The sequence below is a fragment of the Mesoplodon mirus genome, assembly GCF_964341445.2.
Source record: "Mesoplodon mirus genome assembly, chromosome: 3".
Classification (NCBI taxonomy): domain Eukaryota; kingdom Metazoa; phylum Chordata; class Mammalia; order Artiodactyla; family Ziphiidae; genus Mesoplodon; species Mesoplodon mirus.
Window position 1 is genome coordinate 95,877,129 of NC_138978.1, and position 20,779 is coordinate 95,897,907.

Genomic DNA, 20,779 nt, shown 5'->3' on the forward strand with positions numbered 1-20,779 from the left:
TTTTGGCCAAGATTTTTGTCTGTATTGTTCACTGCTTTATCCCGAGTGCCTAGAATGATGCTGTAACATAATGTGTTCCAAATAAGTACTTCTTGAATGAATGAACAACATTGTCTAATCTCTATAAATATTTCTGTGTACTTCTCACTTATTTTCATCTCCAGTAAAGTCTACCACTTCCTTCCATGCTTTTATTTCCTTCCTGTACTTCATACTAGAAACTCAGTATTGTTTCAATGAATCTGTAGCACTTTCTACAAGTAAATATTTATTGAATCGAATCTGGTTTTAGAGCTAATTCTTTTCACTAATGTCAGTATTATTGTAACCATTAAATAATATATTTTTACATAACTTTTGTTCTAACACTCTTTGTTTTTAGGCCATGGACACAGTCATTCCCTCTTTAACGGTGCTCTGGATCAGGCACATGGCCATGGAGATCATTGCCATAGTCATGAATTGAAACATGGTGCTGCACATAGCCATGATTATGCTCATGGACATGAACACTTTCATTCTCATGGTGAGTACAGCCTAAATACTTTCAAGTGGACAGCTTTTTAAATAAACAGAAATTGTGTAGATTAATTTTTGTAGTTGAAATAATCTGTTAAAAATATTGCAATCAAGTTCCTTTCTAATGAGTCAGACTGAATGGTTTCCTGGACTAGTTTATTTTTAGTATATAATGAAATTAACTTGGCATAGGCAGTGAATGTAGCTTTTTTCAGTGAGTTTATCATAATAAAATGCCACTATTTTAAATGAGTGTCAGTGAATGAGGAACTATTGCATTTTAGCAAATGATTTTTTTGAAGTATAATGAGGCCTTTTGTGCCATATATAGGCTTATAAAGATACGACAGGAGTTTTTAATTTTTCGCATTTTTCTTGTAATTTTGATAGCTATCACCTGATATTTACCTCCATGTTTCCTTAGAAATCTTTATATGCTAACTTATATAGTACTGGGTACTAAGTTATAAGGTATTTATCAACTTAATTAACATTGTATTTTAAAATTATATTTAAATAGTTTATTCACGAAATTTTAGAATATAGATTAATAGATAGAAGCTGCTTAGGTGATACCGTTTGATTAATCTTTAAATAAATTATATGCGTAGGGCTTCCCTGGTGGCGCAGTGGTTGAGAGTCCGCCTGCTGATGCAGGGGACACGGGTTCGTGCCCTGGTCCGGGAAGATCCCACATGCCGCGGAGTGGCTGGGCCCATGAGCCATGGCCGCTGAGCCTGCATGTCCGGAGCCTGTGCTCTGCAATGGGAGAGGCCACAACAGTGAGAGGCCCGTGTACCACAAAAAAAAAAAAAATTATATGCTTAAAAATTGTCTGTACTTGGCACACAGACCAAATCCTAAAACTTTCAATTTGAAAATATGAAATGGGCCTTATAGATTGAATACTAAGACCCTAATTTTTTCAGTCTCTAACATTTGCTATATTTTTGTAACTATTACACTGATATGCTTTAAAACCTGCTTTTCTAAGTTTTTTGCTCACATGCGTCCCAAAATAATTTTGAAAAACTGTATATTGCTCACATTTTTAAGATGATTTCTAAAAAAATTTGTGTGTTTAAATAATTGCAAAGAATGTAATTTCTGATACCTTATAGATTATATTTTAGAATGAAACTTCCATATTAGTCTATTGAATATAGTCAGTCAGTGGACTCTAAATACCCTAGTGATTTGAGACCCACTGTCACCCATTCAAAAATGCATAAGCAGTTATAAATTTTACAGCATCCTGTTTCTCCTCGAATTCTTATTTCTATTCCGCTTCCTTTCCAGAATTTTATAAAATGGAGTATATTTAAGTCCTTAGTTGACCATCTGTTATATTTCTTGGCAATAAAATATGTATATAAATTAAAATATTTTATTTCTTAGGCACACAAGACATTTAAACATTTCTTTTGGATGGAGTTATTGTAGCTTTTACTAGTATAAAGTCAATGAAAATAATTCTATTCTGATTTTTGATATGTATATAAACATAAAAAAGCAACATTTTATTTGAAATACATATCCTGTTTTATTTTATATGGCTGTGTTGGGTCTTCATTGCTGCACACGGGCTTTCTCTAGTTGTGGCAAGCAGGGGCTACTCTTAGATGGGGTGCACGGACTTCTCATTGCGGTGGCTTCTCTTGTTGTGGAGCACGGGCTCTCGGCACGTGGGCTTCAGTAGTTGTGGCATGCGGGCTTAGTAGTTGTGGCTTGCAGGCTCTAGAGTGCAGGCTTAGTAGTTGTGGCGCATGGGCTTAGTTGCTCCGTGGCATGTGGGATCTTCCCAGACCAGGCCTCGAACCCATGTCCCCTGCATTGGCAGGCGGATTCTTAACCACTGCACCACCAGGGAAGTCCCTGAAATGCATATCTTAATGATATGACTGGAAGTCTTTTTTTCCTCAATTAGTTTATGGATAAATAACACTTATTAGCATAAAACAGGTTTGGCGTCAATTCTGTTCCTATTTTCCATCCTTATAATGTAAGTATCAATACTAAGAAACTTTAAATATAAGGAATTCTGTTATAGCAGTTCCAGTTAATTCTTTGAACACCTTCAGAATTACATTCCAAAAATTGCATAACCTATCACCAAATGTTATTTTTATGACTTAAATGTAATACATGACACTATAAAACTCCTTGAAGAGAACACAGGCAAAACATTCTCTGACATAAATCGTACCAAGTTTTCTTAGGTCAGACTCCCAAGGCAATAGAAATAAAGGCAAAAGTAAACAAATGAGACCTAATCAAATTTATAAGCTTTTGCACAGCAAAGGAAACCATGAACAAAACTAAAAAACAACCTACAGATTGGAAAAAATATTTGCAAACAATGAGACCGACAAGGGTTTAATTTCCAAAATATAGAAACAGCTCATACAACTCAATAACAAAAAAAACAAACAACCCAATTTAAAAAAAGGGCAGAAAACCTAAATAGACATTTCTCCAAAGACATACAGATAGCCAATAGGCACATGAAAAGATGCTCAACATTGCTAACTATTGGAGAAATGCAAATCAGAACTACAATGAAGTATCACCTCACACCACTCAGAATGACCATCATTAAAAAGTCTACAGATAACAAATGCTGGAGAGGGTGTGGAGAAAAGGGAACCCTCCTTCATTGTTGGCAGGAATATAAATTGGTACAGCCACTGTGGAAAACAGTATGGAGGTTCCTTAAAAAACTAAAAATAGAGTTGCCATATGATCAGCAGTCCCACTCCTGGGCATATATCCGGAGAAAAATCTAATTCAAAAAGATACATGCACCCCAATGTTCATAGCAGCACTGTTTACAATAGCCAAGACATGGAAGCACCCTAAATGTCCATCAACAGATGAATAGATAAGAAAGATGTGGTATATATACACAATGGAATACTGCTCAGCCATAAGAAAGAATGAAATAATGCCATTTGCAGCAACGTGGACGGACCTAGAGATTATCATACTAAGTGAAGTAAGTCAGAAAGAGAAAGACAAATACCATATGATATCACTTATATGTGGAATCTAAAATATGACACAAATGAACTTATTTACAAAACAGAAATAGACTCACAGACATAGAAAACAGACTTTTGGTCCAAAGGGGAAAGGGGGTGGGGGAGGGATAAATTAGGAGTTTGGGATTAGCAGGTACAAACTACTATATATAAAATAGATAAACAATAAAGTCTTACTGTATAGCACAGGGCTGTATTCAGTATCTTATAATAAACCATAATGGAAAAGGAAAAAAAAAGACTGTCTTTATCTCGACCAGCTATGTATAGACAGAAATCTCATGCTCTTATCAGGAGCTGGATTTTTAGAAGAGTTACACTTTTGACTATCAGGATTTTCAAGGTAGCTCCATCCTTCTCCCCACGCAGCAGTGCCATATTAAGACAGAAGTCATTGTGTAGCCTTATGCTTTTATACTTCTGGCATTGTTACAGTGTTCCATCAAAGATGTAGTAACAAGGGTGTGTCCACTCTTTGGTGCTGTGGGCCAAGAACCATGACTCTGTTAGTCATCATCAGAAAGCTCATCAGTCCACCTGATGATCCCATAACAAACATTGCTGATCTTTTACATTGTTTACCTGTATTTTCTGCTTTGATGTTAAAGCTGATTAGTAATCTTCCAAGTATTTAAGTATAAAAATTGCAGTATTTTTTCATTTCGTCATTATAAAGGCAATATGAAAAAGTATTTTTATCTCTTCTGTATGAAAAGCTTGCTGTATTCATCTAGAAGCTATTGGGAAACTGTTTGCCATAGTCCAGTTTTCCTGGATGCTGTCCTGGCTTCATTTCTTGGTCTTCTTATAATATCAAGCAGTAGTTTTTTTTTTCTGGATTTTCCAATTGTAAAATTGGTGCAGCAGGCTCTGTAAGGTATGTTATGAATATTAGAAGACTCAGTGTTTTTAATTTACTGGGTTTTTTTTTTACCAGATTGCTTAATATAATAATTTCCTAAATACTCTGTACTGTTGATGCAGCTTGAAATTTCCTATGTCTATCTTCATTTAATTACCATATTAAATTTTAAAAATAATTTTGTAGGTCTGATGTGGCTATATAGTCATGCATCCTTCACGATACATTTGAATGAAAAGTACTCTGAATTGCAAAAATTGAATCAGGAATGAAGACATGTTTTAAAATAATTTAACTTAACTCTCTACAGATGGCCCCTCCTTAAAAGAAACAACAGGACCCAGTAGACAGATTTTACAAGGTATGACAAGCAATTTGTATATTTCTCAGTTTTATGAAACTGGTTTCATAGTTTTGAGCTATCTGAAGTTTTCCTTTAAGAAAAATGTATAACACAGTATTTGTGTTTAAAATGTTAGCCTTCCTAGTCGATTTTTTAATATATACTATTAGGTATATTAGCAGATGTTCTTTTAACTGTCACTAGGCTGTTTTCTCAGATTTAATAAGAAGATTAAAATATTCAGAAACTATACTGCTTAAATCTAAATAAATACTCATGCCAGTGACTCTAGTAACACTGTAATATTTAGTAATAAATAATAGTATGTTTGCCTTTGTAGAATTATTAAATAATTTTTCCAAGAATAATATTCAACATGTATTTATGTTGTGGAAAAATGTAATGCTAAAAATGTAATGCATCCAAACTCAAATAATGTACAGAGCTAAGAGTGAATCCTAATGTAAGCTATGAACTTGGGTCATAATGATGTGTCAGTTGTAACAAATATACTACTCTGGTGGGGGAGGTTGACAATGAGGGAGGTTATGCCTGAGTTGGAACAGTGGGCGTAAGGGAAATCTCTGTCTTCCACTCAGTTTTGCTGTGAACCTAAAACTGCTCTCAAAAGTAAAGTCTATTATATTAAAAAAAATAATAATGCAAAGGGAGATCTTTCTCATATCCATAGGCGTCAAATTATGTCACCTAAAGAGGAGCTTACATATTATGTAAAATGATATATTACAGAATTTTACAAGCTAGAGAAAATCAGTCTTGTCTATGAACTATGGTAGTTTCTTTTTTGGGATGTGAACCAATCTTTGGCTCTGGATTTCCATATAAACTTCACTGTCACAGTTCCTAATTTGCAGCTCCCCATTTTTCTGCCTTTATTAACTTTTGACTGCAGTCTGACTTTCTCACTAGCTTGTGATCCAACTTCAACTGTGCTTATTTTTATTTTCTCCTCTATTCTTTGATATAGTTCTTGCTTTTTATTTTTTCACTGTGAATATGTTCCTCCATACTGAAGAGCTTATTTCAGGAGGCTTAAATGTGTCTTGTAGTGACTAGTTTTCCATTTGTGAAATACACAGAATTGTTTTAGGACAGCATTTGCTGAAATAGCTTGTAATCATGCATATGTAATGCATCTATATCCAATGCTACAAATTTAGCCTTGATAATAAGAACTTAGTTTTAGTCTTGGAAATCATCAGAAGTTGAGGGAAGGGAGGTCAGATTTGCATTCCTAATTATCTTTTATACAAGCTGTTGTGAAAATTAGCTTGTATTTTCAGAGTATCCATTAATTTATGGTGGCTGAAGCAACCCAGTAGAAAGCTGAAGGTTAGGATAACTTCCAGGTACTAAAACTTTTCCATATAGATACTCACACATGAAAAACTGACTTTACTGAATTTTTCAGTTATTTGCTGCATTTTCAATATGACTCCTGGCTTTGTAGGTTCATGGGCAGTTAAAATATCAGTATCCTACCAAGTCTTTTAAGGGTTTTAACTTTTATATAAGTTAAACATGTTAGTTTAGATTTCTCTCTGTAGTGATTTTCTTCTTGAAACAGTTACTGGAAAGTAAGAAGGGCTTAGTTAGTTAATGACACTTGCTAGTAAAGCCAGTTTCAGGTCAGCAAATAAGAGGTAGCCAGGGACTTGCCAGTCAAAGGAAAATCAAGAACAAAGGATTCTTTTCTTTTTCCTTTCAGTGTTTAGAGCTGCTTTCAATTCTGGTCCTACCAAAACATTGATTAAAGAATGTATAAAAATTTAAAATCACATATCACTTAAGAGTTTTGAAGGTTAGGGACCCTCAATCCACTTCCACGTGTATCTTCCTCCAGTTTTAATTTTAAAACTTAAAGTGGTCCCAAAATTTATTAATCTATTTAATTTTTTGTTATTTGAAACACCATAGAGAAATAGAATATTTTTTTAATAGGTGTGCTTGTAACATATTTTTTGTTACAGAAAAAAGAGCTGTTGACTTTTTGAAGAGTTGTTGTAAAGATCAATACTGTGTACAAATGAAAAAGCATATTAGGTACTGAGGAATCAGTTACATTTGGTATTAATACATGATATAAAATTCCACATTAGCAGATTGATTGAAGCATATTTTCATAGAGTGTGTTAAGATTCAATTCAAGTGTATTAAGATTCAATTAACAACTTGTTAATAGTCCATTTTTAAATTATTAGAAAGTGTTTTCAAGTTTAAATAAATCTGTTTTATACCTAAAACATAATTGGGTTACCTTTAATTGCTTATTGAATAATAAAAAAGAAAAATAAATATTTCTAAAGTAGACACATGGTTTCACACATTAGATATTTCTTTTCAGATAGAGTAGTTGATGCTGTTGAAGAATGTTCTATTTCTAGCAACATGTGGTTTATACTAAACTTAATTTTTGACATTTTTTAATGGTTTTCCAGTCAAGTATCAATTATTAAATGTTAATATATCTAGGTTCTTGGGCAGAGTATCAGTATCCTACTAATGTAATATTTAATTATTAAAAGTTCAAAATATATTTACATCCACTTTAAAATATTCAGATCTCTACTTTCTTTCATATCGTGTTTGAGTTTAGTGTGTAACTTTAGGTAACAATACCTTCAGGATAATTACCAGGATTAGCAGTATGGTCCATAGGAAATTCTAGTCTCAAGTGGTAATAATTTTAATTACCAGCAGAGGGCTCTGTGTGTACATATATTTGTAGTTATAAACAATGTTTTCTTGACTGATTCTTTCAGCCTAATGCAGTTTTCTTCTAACAAATTATTAATTAACTTCTGGACTCTTAACCAGAGATGAGTGTGCACAAAAAATTTTTTAAATCAGTTATTTCTCTACTTCTTCATTTATATTATAGCAAAATACTAAGGATCATTAAGAGCAAGCATAATTTATGAGTCAAATATTTTAACCCCTGCTGTTTTTAAAAGGAAAGATTATTCCAATTCCCAAAGGTACTATCAATATTACTTCTTTACTAAACAGTGAATCTGCATTCTTACTGATTTTCAAATTGGTATTTAGTTTTTTATATATAAAATCAAGAATATAGTTTTAAGAAATATTTGCATTTTCAGTTGATCAGAAAATGTTATATTGATTTTCATTATGCTTTATTTCTAGGTGTATTTTTACACATTCTAGCAGATACACTTGGGAGTATCGGTGTAATTGTCTCTGCCATCATGATGCAGAATTTTGGTCTAATGATAGCAGATCCTATTTGTTCAATCCTGATAGCCATGCTCATAGTTGTAAGGTAAGTGTTGGTATGTTACTTTCAGGTATTAAAATGAGAGGTGATAAATATACTACTTAAATTACAGATCTAAATTATTATTATGTTGGGGGTTTTTTGGTCTTTAACAAATTCCTACATAGATTATTTCTCTTTTCATCTTACTGTTTTTTTTCTGTGTTTACCTAGGGTTTGATATTTCTTTTTGGTATTTAGTAATTGATCTTCTGTAAATCAAATCAGTAGTAATTTTCTTAAATCCAACACTATATCTGTAGAGTAGAACATTGGAAATATAAAATGTATTAATGTTAGAATATTATTCCTTTGACATCTGTATTTTGCACTATCAAATGCAAAAGAATATTAAAATCTCTTCTAGAACTATTTTTAATTTATAAAGTTATATTATTATTGCAGAAGTCTTATAAAATTGCTTACTGAAGTATATTTATGTCCTTCTCCCTATCTAGATTATAAATTCTTGAGGAAGAATCTGTCTTTTAGCTCTTTGGCTCTCTGTTGCCTGTCATAGTACCAATGTGTATGTAAAAGTGTGTGTGAGTGTGTATAAATTCTCAATAAATATTTTCTGAATTAGTGTATGGTTACTATCTCTTAAATTTCTGTCAAGTTATTTTATTATTATTTTAATTTTTATCAGAATAATGGAACATTATGTGCCTTTATTTCACAATCTTGAATTATTTATATAGATATGTCTTGATTGGACTGTTTTTGTCTAATTTATCCATATGATTTTACTGTTAGTAAAGCTATCTTTGTAATGATAAGAAGACCTATTAGAGGGCAGACTGAGATGATTTTTATAGCTTGCAGTTGAATAGAATAGACTTTAAAAATTACAATGAAATTATAATCTTATAAATTATAAATTAGTCATAAACGTAGGTTTTTAAGTTTTTGCTTAAAAAATAGGGTACAGTATACATTTTAAACATGAAGATTATTTTAAAATTTTCTTTAAATTATTTGTACTAGGAATCATCTCTGCTATGTAAAAATCTTTTATAAAACTTGGAATCTCTTTTCTTCATCTTTGGAAATCTTACATATTTCCTTGAAAGTTCAGCTTGGATTCACATATTCTATGAAACTTAACTCCTGATAGACTTACATCTGTACCTCTTTATTTGCATGTTCAGTGTTTATTTTATTTTGTGTTATAATTTGTGGTTGCTTCTAATACTTCTTAGAGTAGGATCTTAACCTTTATTTTCCTTTGTCTCCACTCTTATTATCCTAATTCTCCTATCATTTGTTGCTTGGAAGAGATTGACCTTTCTGTCTCCCTCTAATTTCTTTTCCACATTGTGGCCAAAGTGATCTTTCTTTAATGAAGATTATGGTACATGGAAAAATAATCTTGCTTTAAATCCTGCCATAGCTTTCTTGCCCTCAGGATAGAGTCTGAATTCCTCAGTAGGCCTTCACATTGGTACCCATTTATCTCTTCAGTCTTTCTCTCACCCTGTCTCAATTTCTATTCTGCTCTCCAGCCACAGTAAATAACTCAGTTCCCTGAAAACATATTATGAGCTTTCTGGATTCTGAGCTTTGCTCGTGTTTCCTCTCTCCAAAATAAAATACTCTTACACTGAGTGCCTTTCTCCTTTCCCCTTCACCCCCACAAGTGCATAGATAACAATTCTCATCCTTGAGATTAGATTTCAGTTTAAAATGACACTTCCTTGAGGAAGCGTTTCCTGAAAGTCTACCTCCCAGGAGGGGTTAAGTATACCTGTTACTTAACAGTAACAGTATACGCCTGCTACTCCTCTTGTGGCATTTACTAACTATGTTGAAATAGCCTGTCTTATTGTCTTCCTTAAGCTCCATGAGGGCAAACTGTTTTTTCATTGTTGTAAAGTCAGCACCTAACTCTGCCAGGCATTTTCTATTTGTAAATTTTTTGCCAGGCATTTTCTATTCTGGTGCATTTTCTATTTGAATCAAAATAAATTCGTGTTTTTTCAGTCTCAGAGAATCATTTTCTCTAATCCTAAATCGGAAATTCTTACTTAGTTCTAGTCCCATTCAGTTGTTCCACAAATATGAATAAATAAATAAACAGACACACAGAGGACAAGAGAACTTTTTTTTTCCTGAAACATAACACATTAAAAAGCTACACAAATTATTTTCAGCAAATATTTATTAAGTAGACCCTCTCACCAGCGTGGTGAAAGGACAAGATAACTTACTGTTTTGATCTTACATTATAGTAAAAGAGAGAGACACAAACAAATTAATCAATAAACCACTCAAGTATTTAGCAGTTAATTGTGCAGAGAGTTAAGATGGGATGTTAGTGACTGAGGTGCCATTTTAGATTGAGTCATAAGAGAAGACTTCTGAAGAGGGAGGATTTAAATTGAGATCAGAGTGTCGAAGAGAGCATTCTAGTCTAAGGAACAGCTAGTATAAAAGCCCTGTAGTGGAAAGAACATTAGCACTGAAAGTAGGTCATTATGGCAGAAGTATAGGGAGTAAGGGGAGAGTGCTTTGAAATAAAGCTGAAGGGATAGGCCTGGGAAAATTAGCCAGGGTTAGGAGTTTGGATTTTATTTTAGGTGGAGGAGGAAATCATAGGGGGTGACATTATTTGATTTGTATCCTTAAAAATAAGGCTGCTTTGTAGTTAATAAGATTAAAAGGGGGTAAGAGGGCACACAGGCAGACCAACTAGAAAGATATTAGAGTGGACCAAATAAGAGGCCAGGGTTCCTTGGTCTAAGGTACTAATAATCTAGGAGGTAGAAAGACATAGCTAAAGTTAGAAAATGCTTTGGGCCTAGAATTAATAAGATTTGCTCCTAGATATGAATGTTTAGGTGAAGGGTTGAGTGAAAGGGGGGAAATTAGGATAATTCCTAGAGTTTTTACATGAGCAACTGAGTGAATGAAGGTTCCTCTACTGAAAGAGGGAAGACTGGGGAAGAGTTGTTTTATCTGATTCAAAGGGCATTGCTGATCAGAAGTTCTGTTTTGGTTGTTGCTAGGTTTGAGGTCTCTCATTAGACATTTATATGGTGATCTCAAGTAGGTGGTGCACGTACAAGTACAGAATTCTTGGGAGCGCTCAACTGAATATAAAGGATTGGAAATAGTTCACATATAGATTTAAAGTCATGGAGTAGCATTTATCTGTCATGAATTCCACAATTCCTACCCCTTCCATTTTCCTGGAAAGCAACCCTCTTTTCTGCTGAACCCAATTTAGCTAAAGGGAATAATGCTTCAGGCAGCCACAACCAACTACAGTTGGCTTTCAAGATAAACCTATAAAACTTAGGTGTCATCCTTGTCTGAGTCCTACTGACCTGTTTATAAAACTTTTTCTTAGTAGTTTACATAAGTATATATTCTCAAATTCATATAATTTGATTCTTTTTCATTTTTGTTAAGCTTTAACATTTTTACTTGTTCTTTTCCTTTGTTCTCATATCAAAAGTAATACATATTGATTGTAAAAAACTCAAACGTTATTGAAATGTGCAACTCGTCTATTGAAATGTCCTTTCAATTCCACCACTTGGAGATAAAGCAGAAAACTTTAACGAATCTTTAAGTCATTTAACAAATGTTTTAGTGCCCACTCTGTGCTAGTCAGTAAACAATATAGCAAATACCCTACCCTCATGGAGCTTATATTCTAATAGGGGGTATAGTCAATAAAGCAGATGAACATTCAAATAGATAATGTAATGTCATATGGTGATAAATGCTATGAAGTAGGGGAAGGGGCTGTATTTTAGAAGGGCTTGGGAAGTCCTCTGCATGAGGTGACATTTGAGCAGAGACCTTAATATTGAAGGAGAGGGGCTTGGGACTGGTCAAAGGAAGAGCATTCCTGATAGAGGGAACTTCAAGTAAACACACTGAGGTGGGAGCATGCCTGACGTGTGAGGAATGGCGAGAGGGGAGTGCAGTGAGTAGGGCAGAGAGGTGGCAGGTATATGTATCTAAAGTATGGGGAAGGGGTTGAGGTGAAAGATAGAAATTTGGGTGTCATCAAGCTGCATGGTATTTAAAGCCATGAGATTGGATGAGTTAGCCCAGAGAATGAGCACTGATAGAGAGAAGTGGCTGGAGGACTGAACCCTAGGGGAGGTGGGCAACAGAGGCAGCTCCAGCAGAGGAGAGGAAAGTGGAGTGGCCAGTGAGGAGCTAGGAGAGACATGGGCATGCCTTGTTTCAGGAGCCGTGTAAAGCAAGTGTTTTAAACAAGAAAGAATAATTAAGCCTATTAAATGCTTTTGGGCTGATAATTGGTAACTTAGATAACATGCCCAGAGGAGTGATGAGAATGAAAGCCTGATCAGAGTAGCTTCAAGAGAGAATGGGAGGGGAGGAAATGGAAGTAACTGTAGTCAACTCCTTTTCAAGGCCCTTTGCTGTAAAGGGGAGCAGTGACTGCTGGTGACACTGAGGGCTCACTTTGAGGTTTGTGGTCATGAATTTAAAGTGAAAGCAACCAGCACAGTTGTGTTTTTTTTTTCTTTTTTTCTAGTCTTGTTCAGCTACTTGGTAAAAGGTATGGAATAGGCAGAGAGCTGGATTTAAAAGGTTTGAGGTTTTGTTGGGTGAGTGTTTTGTTGGGTGAGTGTTGGGTGAGTATTAGTTTCCCATGTCTATAATCCCTGCCTTGCTCCTTTCTCACTGGCAGAGTGAGAAAGGAGCAAGGCAGGGATTATAGACATGGGAAACTAAGATTTAAAGGTAATAATAGATTCTGAAAATGAAAGTGATGGGAGTGAATTGGATTGGAATTCTGAGAAAAGTGTTAAAGATGGATTGGGGGAAGAAATCCAGAAGTAGGAAGGTTTATTGAGTGCTTGAAATTGAGATCTTAAGGTCTAAGGTCTGATCATAGGGGTGGCTCCAGGAAAAGATCATTATATAGAGGCCAAATGTCGGATGGATTGTTCACGTGGATATTTCAATTAAGAGTAATGAAAAACGTAGAGATGGAAAGAGAATAAGCCTGTTGCTAAACTATTCAGTGGCTGAAGGGGAACTATCAAGAATTGTATCACTAGTAATTAGGATGGGTAGAAGGTGGCATAATCTGATGGCATGGGCCTTAAAGGAGCTGTGTTGGGGAGAAGTAGGAGGAACAGTAGTAGTGATAAGTGAGGAGGATACTTACCTCCCGGTAAGTCCCAGTAGTACCAGGAGTGTGGGAGAGAAAGTGCTCTAAGGAAAAGTGTTCTCAGGTGATAGCCAGTTTTCAGGTAGAGCATGAACATGCTGTGGCTATTTAGAGGAGAGGCTGAAGATTTAGTGAAAATTACATATTTAAAAGTAGTTTTTTAAAATTATGGAAATAGTTATGTTGATAAAGAAACTTAGTAAAATATAAAAAAGAATAAGGAAAAAAATTACCCATAGTTCCACCAGCCAAGAGAGCTATGTTAATATTTTTATGGGTTTGGCTTTTTCTTTTATTCTGAGTCTCTTTTCTTTTATATATATATATATATATATATATATATATATATAATATATATAGTATTTTTATCTGTATCATATATATAAGATTACATTCTGAGTAAGAAAATTTTTTTAGCTTTTTCTGATAATAAATATGTAGTCATTATAGAAAACTTGGGAAATGATGAAAATATAAAGAAGTCAAGAAAGATCAGTCAGGATCACAACACGCAGGGGTCACATTATCACTTTAACAGTATTTCTTTAGTCATTTTTAGGCCTTTTCTTTTTTTCCATTATTCAGTTTCTACTACATGTGCTGATTTATTAAGTTTGGTCAGTAGTAGAGCATTCACAGGTTCTAGATGAAAGATAATAGTACAGTTATTGTTTTAAGTCAATAAAGTTTTGGGATGATTTATTAGGTAGCAAGGTCTTAATTCAGTGACAATAAATGACAAGATACAGGGCAATGCATAAGTATGAGTCATTATTGTAAACAGTCCATATCTGAAGTATATATTTCTCTTTACATGTAGGATGGGGGAAAAAAAAAAAAAATATATATATATATATATATATCCCCGAATGTTAATTGGATCTCTCTGGGTGATGTAATTTTAAAATTATGCTTCTTTCCTAATTTTTCTAAAGTAAATCAATAATTGTGACTTTGCCTTTTAAAAGCATATATATATATATATATATTTTTTTTTTTTTTTTCTTTTTAAATGGCAGGCAGTAAAAACCAAGGTAGCTCCAAAGTACAAAATTAAGACATTCTAGTTCAGTCTGTTTTTCTGTTAAGAAAGCAAACTTATTTTACTTAAATATTTACATGATGATGAAATATTTGCAAGCAGATAACTTTGAGACACTTCTCAAATTGATTAAGAGTTTGTCTAATTAGTCAAAGCTAGTTTTAGGAAGTAGATTAAAACTTTTAAGCACTCAACAAAATGGAGTATAGAGAAGTAATTTTCCTTACCGTTAATTTTTTCATATATTCTCAATTCACTAAAAACAAGAGAAATAATGGTACTCTTTATATATTCTCTAGATCTAAATGTTCCTCAATTGAGAACGTGCCATGAAATAGACGTCTGTCCCTTCTAGGCTGCTCAGATTTCCTAGAAAAAGACATTTTTTCTCTAAACATTTCCTAACACACAAAGGGTAATTTAAACTTCTTTGTGAAACTCGGTTGTACTGTGATGGATTTTTTTTTTCCCAATGAAAAGCAGGAAATTGAGTATAATAGCAAGAGTATAATCTTTTATCATCTGAAAATATAGGAGATTTCCGTGTGATTTCACTTTTTTTACCCCCTTAGTAAGTTGAATTGGAATGGAAAATGGATTCATAACTTAGAGAACAGAAATCTGAACAATTAGTTGTAGCTTTGAATTGCACTGTGATTTAAAAGCTACATAAATCTGTAGCTTGATTTTTGATTCACTTAAATAAAAAGGGTACCTGTGCATGATGGGAAAAAATATATAAACAGGATGCAGAAAAAAGCTCTGTTACTGGTGTGGTATTTCTGAAGCCTTTTTTTTTTTTTTAATCAGTTTTCTGCAACTCACAAGTTACTATCTTGTGGTGCTCTGACTTTCACTAATCATTTGTAAATACAAAGAAAAGTTTTCTTAAAAAAAGAAATTGTCTTTTTGTTAGGGGCAAAAGTATTTCAAATAATATATTTATTTATTATCATATAGAAGGAAAAAATAGCCCAACTTTTAGAAGCAAACCAAGGCTTTAGAAATAACAGGTAGTGGTCATAAGCTGCAGTATGAAATGGAAAGAATATACAGTAATGAAACAAAATTTATAAAGTTGAAATTCTAAATGATTATCTAGATGGTTATCATTGTTCAAGAATACAGGATTTGGATCAGATACTGATTTTGATAAACCTTGTTGATTTTGTGGTTAAATAGATAATTATTTGAGCCTATATTAAGTCAAAAAAGCATTTTTTTTAAACAAGTAAGATGCTACCATATCTTCAAATAGTTATATATATATGAGAAATTACGGATTTTTTTTTTCAAGAATGGTTTTGGGTGTTGCCTAACAATTTCCTTTGCGGTTTGTCTTTCAAGTGGTTATAATTTGTGCACTATACTTTTGGAGACTAAGATAAAGATAAACAGTTTCACAAGATTTTAACTTGGTGTTTGTACTCATATTGTAAAATCAAACGTATGGGAATATTATTGTATGGTAATTGTATTTTTTAATCATATGTAAAACCATCATAGTAACAGCATTTATAAATACTGAATAGTCTAACAGCTTTTCTCAACCAGCACTCTGGGAGAGAATACCCTAATGCTGTAAAGTATCCATTTGTATATAATTATTAACTTCATCTCTGCACCTAGAAAAGTACTGGTTATGTACTATTCTTGCGGGCATTGAGAAGTAGTCACTGAAATCATTTTATGTTCAATGGTTCAGAAGAGGGATCCCAATTAAGAAAGTCTGGCAGACAGTCTTAGAAATATTAGAAGGAACAGAGTAAGTGTGGTAATGTATTAGTGATCATAAGCCAATAACATTAGATAAGAGAAAGTATTTGAGACTTAAAAATTGGAAAGAAGAGATTATTCTCTTATGTAAAATATATGACTATATTTCTTTAAACCCTCTAAGAATCAATGGAAAAACTATGACAAACAGGTAATTTAGTAAAGTTACAGATGCAAAACTAATGTATAAAATTAGTACCCTTTATATATAAGCAAAATCCAGTTGAATGTTACAATTAAAGAGAAGACACCTTTTCAGTAGCAATAACAAAGACAATCTAGAGATAAGATGAGTAAAACTTGTAGGAGAAAAAATTTAAACACTTCTGAAAAACAAAAGTAGACTTTAACAGAGCCTTTTTTTGTCAATTATGGTGTTTTTAAAGAATCAACATTATAAACATGTTAACTCTTATTTATAAATTTTAAACTATTCTAATAAAAATACCAACAGGTTTTTTTTTCTAGAGAGGAGGTAATAAAAGTTGAATTTAAAGTTTATAAGGAAAAATGAAGAAGCAGGAGGAATAGCCAAGAAAACCTTGGAAAAGAAGATGTAAAGTGTTAAAGGCTTCACAGTTTTTTGGGTTTTTTTAAATATTTATTTATTTGGCTGCACTGGGTCTTAGTTGTGGCACGTGGATCTTTGTTGCCACGTGCAGGATCTTCCTTTTGGCATGCAGGCTCTTTAGTTGCAACATGCAGGATCTAGTTCCCTGACCAGGGATCAAACCCAGGCCCCCTGCATTAGGAGCATGGAGGCTTAACCGCTGGACCACCAGGGAAGCCCCAAGCCTTTACAATTAAAATAGTGAGATGCCTAAAAAAGCAAACAGACTAATGGAGCAGATTAGAAATTCCAGAAATAGATTTATATGCAAATAGAAATTTTATAGGGATAAAGGCAGCATTTTGAGTCAGTGGGGAAAAGATGAGCTTTTTACTAACTGGATAACCAACCATGTGGAGAAAGATAAATTTGGAACTGTACCTCATACTATTACCTGGATAAATTCTAAATGGATTGGAGCTCTAAAAGTAAAACTCGAACCCATGCTAATACTAGAAAAAAAGCATGTCTGAATTATTTTTACAACATGGGAATATTAGGGGAACAGCTATGGCTCAAAACCTAGAATCAGTGAGAGAGAAGATTGATGAATTAAGTTACATTTAAAAAAAAAAAAAGAACTTTGGCATAGAAAAAAGAGCACCATAAGGGAAGTCAAAAAGCATAATCAATTGGGATAAATATTTGCCACTTAGGTCATAAAGGGCTAACCTCCCTAATATAGAGAGTACTCTTAAAAATAAAAATTAAATTGGGGGCTTCCCTGGTGGCGCAGTGGTTGAGAGTCCGCCTGCCGATGCAGGGGACATGGGTTCGTGACCCGGTCTGGGAGGATCCCACATGCCGCGGAGCGGCTGGGCCCGTGAACCATGGCCACTGAGCCTGCGCGTCCGGAGCCTTTGCTCCGCAACGGGAGAGGCCACAACAGTGAGAGGCCCGCGTACCGCAAAAAAAAAAAAAAAAAAAAAAAAATTAAATTAAAAAAATTAAAAGCCTGATAGAAAAATGGGCAAAAGTATAAGGTCATTTAGTTCAAAGGAAAAGAAATACAGATGACTTTTAAACATATAAAAGTAGTTAAGCCTCACTCATAAAAAAGGAATGCAAATTAAAATATATTGTAACACCACTTCTCACCAATCAGGTGGATAAATATCCAAAAATTCGCACAATGTTTTGGCAAGGCTGTAGGTAAAATAAGTACTCTCATACATTTCTGATAGAAATGAGAGTGGTACTATCTCTGTGGAGAGAACTTTGACAAACATCTAGCATAATTGAATGTATGTTTACCTTTGATTAAGCAGTCCCACTTCTAGGAATGTATCCTAAAGATAAATTGGCAAAAATACATAAAGATATATTTTAAGGCCATTCTTTGTGGCTTTCTGTGTTTGTGCCAAAGATTGGAAAGAACACATATGTACATCAGTAAGGGACTTCTATGTATCCCTAAAAAAAAAGAATAAAGGGAGACAGGAAGTGTAATCAACAAGATGGCATAATAGGAAGCCTTAGACTTTCTTTCCTCCATGGAGACAGATTTAACACAACAAACTGACAAAATACCTCTGTGAGAAATCCAGAAACTAGTTAAAAGGTTCCTGCACACCAGGCTAATGGAAAGCCAACCACATGCAAGCTTGACAGGAAATTCATGACACTCCCCACTTTCTCTCCTCATAACCAGTCCCACCGCCCAAGCCTGCACATGGTGGACTGTTTGGGAGGAAACCCCCACTTCCCATATTCCTGCGGGGGGAAAGGAGTTTAACACTAACTGACTTTTAGGGGGATGCTGCCTGAGAGATTTGTCTTGCTTGTATCCAAGTACTGACAAAAACGGGTGCCTGGTTGGGCATCCCTGGGAACAGACGTCAGTTGTGCATTACAGTCTGCAGTATCACAGACAGACACTAGGTGGAACTCCAGGACTGTGACTTACTACAGCTCCAGGAGGCAGCAGTATTGCAGATAGACACCAGGAGGAGCTCTTGAATAGGAGCCAGCATCCTTTTTCAAATAGGAGGTTACATGTGCAAGCTCAGAGAGGGCATGTACCAGAAAAGACTTGAGAGGTCTCCTGAATCTCCAGCCAGGCTATATAGAGTAAGTCCTCCCTGCATGAAACCAGACCACAAAATCTGGAGGGTTGACTGATTCTTGAGGTGCTGAAATCCCAACAATGAAAAATAAGACATACAAAGAAACAGCCAACCATGGAAACAATTAGATATCCAGAAACCAAACCTGAAAAAAGGTGACATATGAATTGCCAGGTAAAGAATTCAAAATTACCATCATAAAGATGCCCAATTAATTAAAAGAAAGCACAGGTAGACACTAAACAAAATCAGGAAAATGGTGCATGAACAAAATGGGAATATCATCAAAGAGATAGAAACTGTGGAGAAGAGCCAAACAAAAGAACAACAATAACTGAATTGAAAATTTCACTGGAGGGACTCAACAGCAGATTTGACCAGGCAGAAGAAAGAATCAGTGAGATTGAAGGCAGGATTTAACAAAAATTACTGAGGCAGAGGAGCAAAAAAAAAGAAGAAGAAAAATGAGGAGAGCCTGAGGGATTTATGGACAAGCAGAGCAACAAATGCATTACGGGAGTCTCAGGAAGTAAAGAAAGAGAGAAAGGTGCAGAATACCTAGCTAAAGAAACAGTGGCTGAAACTTTCCCAAATCTGAGAAGAAAAACAGATATACAAATTCAAGAAATGTAAGGAACTTCAACTTGGATAAATATAAAGAAACCTACACTGAGGCACATCATAATCAAGCTGTCAAAAGTTACATATAATATGAGAATCTTGAAAGCAGCAAAAGAAGAGCAACTTGTCACATGCAGTGATAACCACAAGGGAAATATTAATAGAATATACGCAAAGGGGAAATGAGAAGGGAACCAGAACATGTCACTACAAAAAAAATCAATGAAACACAAAGGAAGAAGTAAAAGAGGGAAAAAAGGTGAGAGAGATGGAAAAGCTACAAGAAACAGAAAACTGAACAAAATGGTAATAGTCCTTCCATGCCAGTAATTATATGTAAAGGGATTAAACATACCATTTCAAAAACATTGACTGGTTGAATGGATTTAAGAAAAAAAGATTCATCTTTATTCTGCCTACAAGATATTCACTTTAGCTATAAGGACTCACATAGACTAAAAGTGAAAGGGTAGCAAAAGATACTTCATACAAACAGGAACCTGAAGAGAGCAGTGGTAGCCATACTTAGCCAAAATAGACAACAAAAACTGTCACAAGAGACAAAGAAGAAACACTGTAAGGATAAAAGGGTCAATTCACCAGGAAGATATAACAATTGTAAATACATATGCTGCTAACATGAGGGCACCCAAATATATAAAGCAAACATTGACAAAAAGGGAGAAATAGACAGCAACATAGTAATCGTAGGAGACTTCAGTACCTTAGAGGAACTAGGAAATCAACCAGTCATTCATTAGAGACTCAGTAGGGAAAGAGAAGACTTGAACACTATAGACCAGTTGGGCCTAATGGGTTGTTGTTGAGCCTGACCCAACTATAGCAGAATACACATTCTTCTTAAGCTCACATGGAACATTCTCCCAGAAAGATGATATGTCATGTCACAAAAGAGGTCCTAACAAAGTTTAGAACATTGAAATTATATAAAATATTTTCTCTGACCACAGTGGAATGAAACTAAAAATCAATAGCAGAAGGAAAACTTGAAAATCCAAAAATATGTGGAAATTAAACAACAGGCTCTTTAACAACCAAGGGATCAAGGAAGAAATCACAAGAGAATTTAGAAAATTTATGGAGACAAATGAAAACAAACAAAAACACAACATACCAAAACATATGGGATTCAGCAAAAGCAGTACAAAGAGGGAGGAAGTTCATAGCTATAAACACATACTTTTTTTTTTTTTTTTTTTTGCGGTACACGGGCCTCTCACTGTTGTGGCCTCTTCCATTGCGGAGCACAGGCTCCGGACACGCAGGCCCAGCGGCCATGGCTCACAGGCCCAGCCGCTTCGCGGCATGTGGGATCCTCCCAGACCCGGGCACGAACCCATGTCCCCTGCATCGGCAGGCGGACCATCAACCGCTGTGCCACCAGGGAAGCCCAACACATACATTTTTAAAAAAAGGAAA

At 34.5% G+C, this 20,779-nt stretch overlaps 1 protein-coding gene across 1 annotated transcript in view; it reads left to right on the plus strand.

The window, feature by feature from the left end:
- Nucleotides 1-20,779, plus strand: part of SLC30A7 (solute carrier family 30 member 7) — a 79,670-nt gene that overhangs the window by 23,481 nt on the left and 35,410 nt on the right. The window contains exons 6-8 of the mRNA XM_082616183.1: nt 383-526; nt 4,733-4,783; nt 7,934-8,069. Coding sequence (XP_082472309.1) covers nt 383-526; nt 4,733-4,783; nt 7,934-8,069 — 331 coding nt within the window. The remainder of the gene's footprint in view (nt 1-382; nt 527-4,732; nt 4,784-7,933; nt 8,070-20,779) is intronic.